Raw genomic sequence first — 9,276 nt, forward strand, 5'->3', positions numbered from 1 at the left:
TGCAATCCTTATCTTTATTAAAATATTTTATTATTATTTTTATTTTCTATTTTTCTCACATCTGAAAATTCTCCAAATTTTATCTCAATTATAAAGTTTTCATTTGTTCACTAATCTAGATCTAGGTATTTGGGCTTTTGTTGCATTGTGCGTTATAGTAATATGTCGATTGTTAGGTTTTTAAGTCAATCTGACTATGTGAGTTAAATTGTAGCACACTAACTAGTGTGTATCGGGTTGGTAAGATATCAACTTCATATAGTGAATTCTACAGAGATATAGTGAACTTATATACAATATAATATATTTCATTAACGGAAAACATAATGTGAAATTATATGCAATATTATAGAGGAATTAATTAAAATGTTTTAACATACAGGAAGATCTAAGTTGCTTAGTATATATCATGACACGTGTTCTAACATATGGAATGATTTAGTTTCTCCATGCTATAATGAGTGTCTAAATGATATAGTGAGTTTATGCTTGATATAGTTTGTGTTTGAATGATATAGTGAGTTTCTGCATGATATAGTGTGTTTCTAAATGATATAGTGAGAATCAGTATGATATAGTGTGTGTCTGGATGATATAGTGAGTTTCTGTATGATATAGTGAGTATAGTAAGTTTCTGCATGATATAGTGTGGGTCTGAATGATATAGTGGTTTTCTGCATAATATAGTGGATTTTCGCATAATATAATGGATTGCCAATAATGATATGTTGTTTTGCCCGGTGACACTAATGTTAACGTGAATCCAGTCAACACAAGTCAGATTGTAAATTGTTAGTGGCTGAATTTCATCTAGATCTAGCTATTTGGCTGAATTTTCTTTTGCGTTAATCCGAATCTTCGTTAATTTCAAAATGAAAGAAAATTCGCAATATATCAAATTATGGGAACTATGGAAATATGGAATCTACAATAATCTGAAAGTTAAAATTTTTTTTAGAGATATCTATAGGATTTCATAAGAATGTAAATACCTAGGAAGATGTGGAAATTCTCAATGTTTCGGGATTTTGATATGTTCTTTTTTTGTCCTTTCAAACAGAACGGATGAAGTATATGTTATAGTAACAAGTTTAATAAAATAATTCAAAGTAAAATAATTGATATGTGAATAAGAATACCATTTAATTCGTAATTCCGTATAATAACAAATCGATTTGTTTACAGTTTAATTACAGTTCAGTTTCAGTTAAAATCAGTTCAATTTAATTTAATTTTAGTTGAAATCAGTTTTAGTTAAAGTCAATTCACTTCAGCTCAGCTCATTTTCAGTTTCGGTTTAAATTCAGTTTCAGTGGTAATCAGTTTCTGTTCAAAATAGTTCGGTTGATTTCAGTTTCGGTTTCAATTTCTGTTTAATTCCGTTTGGCTACAGTTTAGTTCACTTATTCGATCAACTTTTCAGTTTCTTGCACTTATTTTCAGTTTCAGTTCGGTTAAAGTTTGGTTTCGGTTTTTCATTTTCAGCTTAGTTGCAGCTGCAAATCAATTTTTCCAGTTGATGTCAGTTACCAGTCACATCAGTTCAGTTTAATTCAGTTCAATTTTGATTTGGTTTCAGTTGAACGAGCAATTCATGAACCAAACTGACATCTCTAAGCACCACCATAATCAATGTCTGCTTTAACACTTACTCCCAACTCTCTGCAAACAATCTCCACTCAACTTCACTCTCTCTCTCATATCTCATCTTCTCAAATTTCATTCAATCGCGAATCAAAACTTTCATTTTCCTCAAAATCCTCTTCAACTCTAACCCCATATGCAGCCCTTTCTGACCCTTTTGTACTCCAAATTGCAGAAACCTTTGAAGATTCTCTCTCCTCTTCATCGTCAACCCCCTCAACTTTGCAGAAACTAAGGGATTCTTCCTCTGAATCCCTCCTTTCTCTCTCATGGCCCACCAGAAAAGACGAACCTTTCAGATTCACTGACACTTCCTTCATCAAATCCTCTGAAATTCAGCCTATTTCTAACCCACCTCAAGATTCTGACTTTTCTGAGATTTCTTGGAATACCCAATTGCCTTATCTCACTATGGTTGATGGGTACATTGTGGATTCTCTATCCAGCTTGTCGGGTTTACCTGAGGGTGTGTTTGTGGGTAGTTTGTCTGACCTATCTTCTGAGGGTCTTGTGAAAAGGGTATCTGAATATTTGGCCAATTTTGTAGGGGATTTATTTTGGTCCCTTAATGGGGTCGGAGCTCCTGATTTGGTTGTTGTTTATGTGCCTGAAGGGTGCCGGGTTGAAACCCCCTTGCACTTGAGGTATTGCTCCATGAGAGGGAGTGAATTCGGGTCTAATAAGTTGCCGGTTTCGAACCCAAGAGTGTTGGTGTTGGTAGAGAAGGGAGGAGAGGTGGGTATAGTTGAGGAGTTTGTGGGTGAAGATAGGGATAAGTGTTATTGGAAAAATTCTGTTCTTGAGGTGGTCATTGGTGAAGGAGCAACAGTTAGCCATTCTTATGTTCAAACACAATCTTTGGGAGCTGCACATGTAAAATGGACTTCTATTAGACAGGTATATTTCTTCTGCTTTTATTATGTTATTGCTTCTTTAGATGAATGGAAAGTGGTAAGGTATTGTAAGGTTACACCTCTATAGAAATTTATGACTAGTTGCACACGTGTGTTCGAGTAAGTGGCACTCATTGTGAAATAATTTGGTGGCTATGGCCTCAATTGAGCAATTAGAGATGGACGTAGCTTTTTTATTGTCAACATTTAGGTCAAAATTTAAGGATTGATGACTCTGTACCCATTGGAGTTGGTTGCAGGTTGAGAATTGATCTATGAAATGTTATTGAGTGAAAAAAGAAAGTTTTTATACATCATACCCTTGTGTGTTTTTCGGTTTTTACATTGTACCCTAACCTTTTTAAAATTCTATATTGTACCCTTAAACATACATTTTCTGATGCGCAATTCCCCTACTGGCTACTGCTATTTATATGTCGTTAATTTCTTTTACTTCTTTTGATGTAGCAGAACTAATATAACTTATACGTGGTTTAACGTTTGGGAGGAATATTTACAGATTAGATTAGTTCCACTGGATTATAAAAAGTAAACAAAATTAATGATGTATGATGAGCAATAGGGACATTATGCATTTAAAAGGGTAAGTTTGAAGGTACCGTGTGAAATTTTGAAAAGGTATAGCATAGAAAACCAAAAAAATTATGCACTTACTTCAATAAGGTTGTAGATTATAAACTTTGTTGAGAATTAATGAAGTTGTAGTATTGGTTAGACAAAATTCCTTTTTTAGAGAAAAGTATGTTCCTATAATCCTATGAGATGTGTCATGGGTAGTTGCCTATCTTTATTTCATCTACCGGCTTGTTTGGTAAATGGTAATAGATGGTGATAATGGTAATGAATCCATATGTAATTTTATATGGAAAGTATCATGTCAATGTCTATGGCAAGCAACATTGCTTTTCTAAAGCCAAATTTGTGATTTTCCTTCATAAAATTTTGTTACCGCTTTAGAGGCTCAATTAGGTGGGAATGAATTTTTTTTTAAGAAAATCACATGTTTGAGGACAGATTCCATTACTGTGATACTGGGTAGGGAGGTTTTCCTTGCAAATTGCTTATGATTGTATCACCACAAATGCCATCTAATACAACCTACTAATTAAGCCATAAGCTTTTTCAGAATAGATGGTTTCATAGGGTTCTATCAAAAAAAAAAAAAAAGAGATGGTCTCACGTGGTCTCATTGTAGAATGCAAAATATTAAAGGGAGGTTTCATAGGTTTTCCTTGCAATTTCTTTTTTGACTATAATAAAACTCAGGATGCTGTGTATCCAAGAGATTATGAGTGGACAAAATTGGTTAAAACCTGATTATGAAAGATATTCCAACCTAAGACTTCGGTTTTTTTCATCTTATTTTTACTTTTTTCAAGGAGATTAGATTCAGACAAGTTAGGAGCTAATAAGTTTAGATAAGCTTAGTTGAGGACAAGTTAAGTTTACGGCCAATACAGGCGACCCAAGTCCAATTTACAAAAACAATAAAGTTATATTCCCTGCGTCCTATAATAGACTTCCTGTTAAATTTTTATACATCCTCCAAATTTAAAGTGTTTCTAATGAAATCATAGAAAGATGATACTCCCTTCATTTCTTATTGATGTTCCTAGTTAGAATCTTTGCACTATTTAGTCATGATGGGTCTTGTTTGATTCGTAATTAGTACTTTAATGATATAATTTGTTTTTAATTTTTACAAATATGTAATTACGGATATTTGTAGTTCAATAGGTGCATTGGCAAATATGCAGAGTCATACTAGGAACACCAATAAGGAACGGAGGGAGTATTTTAATTGTACACATTGAGACAAATCTAATGAAATCCCACATGAACATAAATTTTTACTATATATTGGTGAAATTTATGGTCAAAATTTACATGATTTGACTTTGTATAAAGCCAACGAAAGTTTGTGTAGGAACACAGGGAGTAATAAGTTTCAATAAATATATTTTAGGGCAAATAAGTATAGTTTGGGGACCAATAAGTTAAAATTAGTAAAAACAAGGTGAAGAGAAAACATCGTAAGTACGCAATGCTAACGGTGAAGGTGGAGATAATTTGTGGAGAGTGTGCTTCTATATATTGGGATTAAGTTTTTTTGTGAATAGAAAGTCTCATCTATAACGAAAAATGCTGCAGCAAAGAGTCCTTGTCCATAGGTATTGGTTTTGTTACATTACATGGATACAACAATAATAAGGGAGATATGGAACAAGTAGAATTTTTTTCCAACGAGCAATTTATTTATGCAGAGGTTGTATGGTTAGGAGATATCAAGTTGACATTATGGGCTGAAAGCTGCTTATGAAAATCCAATCCCAAGAGGCAAGAAATCTTTTGGCTGCTTAATGATAATTGAGATCTTTTTGTAGAGATACTTGTCTAAACGAGTGATTTGGAAGAGTTTGTTCTGCTAATTTAGAATCTAGAGCTTATACAAACAAGACTTGTGATTAGAATGAAAAGTGAAGACATTTTCTATTGACTGGGGGAGGTCATACAGAATTGTGTATATTCCTGGGGATTAAGAAATTCTCATCGTTGAATAGAGAATTATATATATTTCCTGGAACAGAATTACAAAAACCCATGAAAAAATGTGCTTCAAGAGTAGAGGGTCTCGTTCTAGAATGCAAATATTGCAGCAAATAATCCTCATTGGTAGTGTGTTTTCTGTGTATATGCTACAGCTTTGACTATATCTTTAGTATGATAATAGTATAACTGTACTGCATTGTCACCAACAAATTCCATTAACTGCGACAATTAATTCTTGATTAGTAATTACAGTTTTATTTCTTTGGTATCTCTCAATAGAACATTTTGTCAATGTTCTGAGTCAGAATTTGAGTATGTGTAATCTAATTTTTTGTGTTGGACATGGGGAAAGTGGTGGTTTGCAGAAGGAGAAAAACTTGTAAATTTAAGACTTGTTTACTATCTGGACTCCACAGGAATTAGCTAGCACCTATAAGCTTGTGGAAATTAGCTCTGGTGGGAAACTGAGCCGACACAATCTCCATGTTCAGCAAGTTGGTCCAGATACAGTTACAGAATTATCAACACTGCATCTCTGTATCAATGATCAGACACAAGATCTGCATAGCAGATTAATTTTGGACCACCCACGGGGTTACACCAACCAACTTCACAAGTGCATTGTGGCTCATCCACGTGGACAAGCCGTGTTTGACGGTAATGTCAGGGTCAATAGGTAAGTTTACATGCTATACTTCTAGTAAACTTTGTATAATATATTTCTGTCACTCAGTCTCATCAATCTATTCACTTCATGCTTGTCATAGAGACCAATCCAGTAGAGGGTTAGATATTCCTCATATTCTGACATACTAGATGTGGTAATCTTGGAGCTGTTTATGATTCTTTTCAATGAGCAATTTGTGCACAGCATAATTTGGCTGATATGGTAAAGCTTTGTCTTTGACTCAAGAAAAGGCAGAGTAGCTAAGTATATATTGGTGAGCATCACAGATATGGTCCTAATACTATTGAAACAGTTGGGACAAATATTGGTGAGCATCCCAGATATGGTCCTAATACTATTGAAAGAGTTAGGACAAAAGTAACTATTAGTATTGGTAATACTTTCATGGTTTACATTATTTGAAAAGGCAGAGTAGCCTCGGACTAGTCCCCTTGAAATCCTAATGTTTTCTTGCTCGTCTTGATACTGTGTGCTCATTCTACATCATCAAATCCGTTCCCCTAAACTTGCCATATTTCACGCAAACAAATATGAAGTATGTTTTGAACCTACGTAACCTGGAATCTTGCCCAGCATTCTCGACCCTTAAGGGAATGTGTGCTCACTTGATTGCTGAAGAAAAGATGTTCTTTTTCCCCCATAGGGAGGATCCTGCATTCCACACCTTAGTTGAATTAGAATTAGGGTTCAAGAATCATTACCATTAGTCTTGAATTTGTAAAGATTTTCTCATCCACTGTCATCTCTTCTTTTATCCCTTTTTCCGATCATCCCTCTAAATCCGTTCATCACATCAGAATGTCCAAACAAAGAACTCAAGCACTGCCCTGAATAGTGAATACAGACAACTTTGAACATGCTGTCAACTTGTTAATCTTTCCTTTTCCAGTTTTTAAGATGCATGAGATTATAGTCAGCTTATAGCTTTTTGAATTTTAACATTGTTCAGCTGTTATTTGATTCTTATGCCTACCCCTTCTCTTTCTTCTCTGCAGATATGCTCAGCAAACAGATGCAGGCCAACTGACAAGGAGTCTCCTCCTTGTACCTCAAGCAACAGTAAACTTGAAACCCAATCTCCAGATTATAGCAGATGATGTCAAGTGCTCTCATGGAGCTGCTATAAGTGACTTAGAAGACGACCAGCTCTTTTATTTCCAGGCTCGAGGTATTGATTTGGAGACTGCGAGGAGGGCTCTTATTTTCTCTTTTGGTGCCGAGGTAATTGAGCGGATCCCTGTTGCTTCCTTGAGGGAAAAGGCAAAGATTCACATTGCTGAGTTACTCAACCCCATGATAGCCAAGTCTACCACCTAAAGAAGGTGTAACCACTCAGCATACACAAATATCTACAAGGATCGTACTATTTTTGACATTTATGTATATATATATCAATTTATTTGTCTCATAATCTATTTAAAAGATAGATTGATGGCAACAGCCTTATGTAACCAAGTTATAGTTTCTCCATTGATGTACACACGTGTAATTTTCACATCTGAACAAAATATGCTGTTTGTATTTATAATAATGCCAGAATTTGGATGCACTTTTTTTCAATTTCCTGCTGTTTGCATCAAGGTGATCACAAACAGTTCTAAGAAAAGAAAAAGCTCCATGCAAATGCATATTCAACTGGAAATGGAGAAATAACTCATTAAATGCAAGTCATTAGGTCTAATTGCTAATGTTCTGTTGGAGGAAACGCCTAAGAGCACATAAATTGTGACGTGTTGTCTTCAAGTTTTGCTCTCCAGTGTCTCTCTTCCTACAAATACGAGCAAGATCTCCAACTAAAAATTTCAAACAATAAGTATTTTGTTTATGTGTACTAGAAAGTACACTAGTAGTTATTTGGCACTAGTCAGTGATTAATTGGTAGTAGAAATGTCCAATTAAAGAGTTCTTTTAGTATTTAGTGTTTCGATTATTTATTCTTTTGAAATTTTTTTGGGATGTGAACCCCTTGGTAAGAAGAAAGATCATATTTGACCAACACATCGCTCAAGTCAGCCAACTCAGTTACATAGGTCAATAGTTGAGAGTAGGGAGGATATAAGAGAATCCTTACTCTCAAGCACAAGTAGGTAGTGGGGTTCGAACTTGTGACCTTCAAGTTACAAGGTGAGTTCCCCACCACCTCCACCAAGTAAGTTGGGTTTTTGAAACTTTCTATTGTTACATATGAAGTATTTACTTGATGATATAACTTGCATGATCAGTGCTAAGAATATATTCATCATATTACTGGGAGATTTTAATAATACTATTCTAACATCAATTTAAGATTTTTGTGTTGGTTCCTAGATAGTAATTAATTAGTGCTGCAAATTACTCAATTGGTACTTCTGGTGGTCCTAGAAAGTGCTCTCATGGTGCTAATTTTACTTCTAATAGTAGTATCATTCTTCAAAAACCTTGCATTAGAATTAAAAGTGTACTGTGTGCATGTGCCAAATGGGAAAGCATTTTTACACACTCTTTGTGACTTACTGGCTTTGGGAGCATATCTTTTGTCACGCGAAAACCTTAATACATAATAGAAAGGGTCCATTTTTGAACCACGACAAATTTTATGCTACCAATTAGAATTTCTAAGAATGAATATGAGGTACTAAAAATACCCATAAAAGACTAATACCAATACTTATGTCGTAATATCAAGTTAAACTTGACCTAGTGATTGAGATTGTGCCTTCCAATCTTGAGGTTGGGGTTTCAATTCCCACTAGGAGCACTTTGAGTGTAGAGATTTCCATGTTCGCTCGTCTCAGAGAATCATCTAGAAATACTATTTAAAAGGATTGATGCACATCCTCTACAAGACTATGAAGGTTGTGTTTCATTGAAATGAAAATTACTCCCCATACTAATCACAACATTTTCTGCATGTGGTAGTCCCATATAAATATATAATTATCATACTTCATCCGTTTCTTTTTAGATGTTACACTTTTAAAATCACGGACTCCTAGACAATTTTTGGAGAGGAGAGAGATAGAGAAAGAAAACAAAAGGGTCCCATGTGATAGGAGAGAGATAGAGAGAAATTATTACCCAAAATGAAAGTGTAACATCTAATTTGAAACTTCTTAAAATAAAAAGTATAACATCTAATTTGAAACGGAAGAAGTATTTCTATTTTAGACGTAAACTCACTATATGTTTATTATTTTCACCAAAAGTGGAATAAGATGTGAATATGTTATGATAGTGGACATTAAACTATAATTTGTGTTGTGCCTTGTGTCGTATGATATGGCAAGTCCAGGGATATTGTACCACATCGGAGAATTACAAAGCAATCAAGGCTCTTTATTATGAAGAAGCGAATAACAATCTATTGTGTTCGTAAGAAGGAGAGATGGTTGGCATCTCCCCTGACAGGGACGGGAATAGCTTTCGAGCTTTTCTTGTTACCACACATCCGGTTAAGGCTACCCACCTCTTCTTGGTGGATCTTATAACCAATTTTTTTTT

At 34.6% G+C, this 9,276-nt stretch overlaps 1 protein-coding gene and 1 non-coding gene across 2 annotated transcripts in view; both read left to right on the top strand.

Moving 5' to 3' along the window:
• LOC104884432 (protein ABCI7, chloroplastic) overlaps window positions 1-7,345 on the top strand; it is a 10,038-nt gene extending 2,693 nt beyond the window's left edge. The window contains exons 2-4 of the mRNA XM_010669077.4: window positions 1,486-2,541; window positions 5,525-5,784; window positions 6,792-7,345. Of these exons, the coding sequence (XP_010667379.1) occupies window positions 1,633-2,541; window positions 5,525-5,784; window positions 6,792-7,113 (1,491 nt within the window). The 5' untranslated portion in view covers window positions 1,486-1,632 and the 3' untranslated portion in view covers window positions 7,114-7,345. The remainder of the gene's footprint in view (window positions 1-1,485; window positions 2,542-5,524; window positions 5,785-6,791) is intronic.
• A 1,796-nt stretch (window positions 7,346-9,141) lies between these two features.
• Window positions 9,142-9,275, top strand: LOC125494556 (U6atac minor spliceosomal RNA). The gene has a single exon (XR_007270803.1). It is a non-coding gene; the product is annotated as a U6atac minor spliceosomal RNA (small nuclear RNA).
• Window position 9,276: the final 1 nt, after the last annotated feature.

This window comes from Beta vulgaris, chromosome 1 (genome assembly GCF_026745355.1).
Source record: "Beta vulgaris subsp. vulgaris cultivar EL10 chromosome 1, EL10.2, whole genome shotgun sequence".
Lineage (NCBI taxonomy): Eukaryota > Viridiplantae > Streptophyta > Magnoliopsida > Caryophyllales > Amaranthaceae > Beta > Beta vulgaris.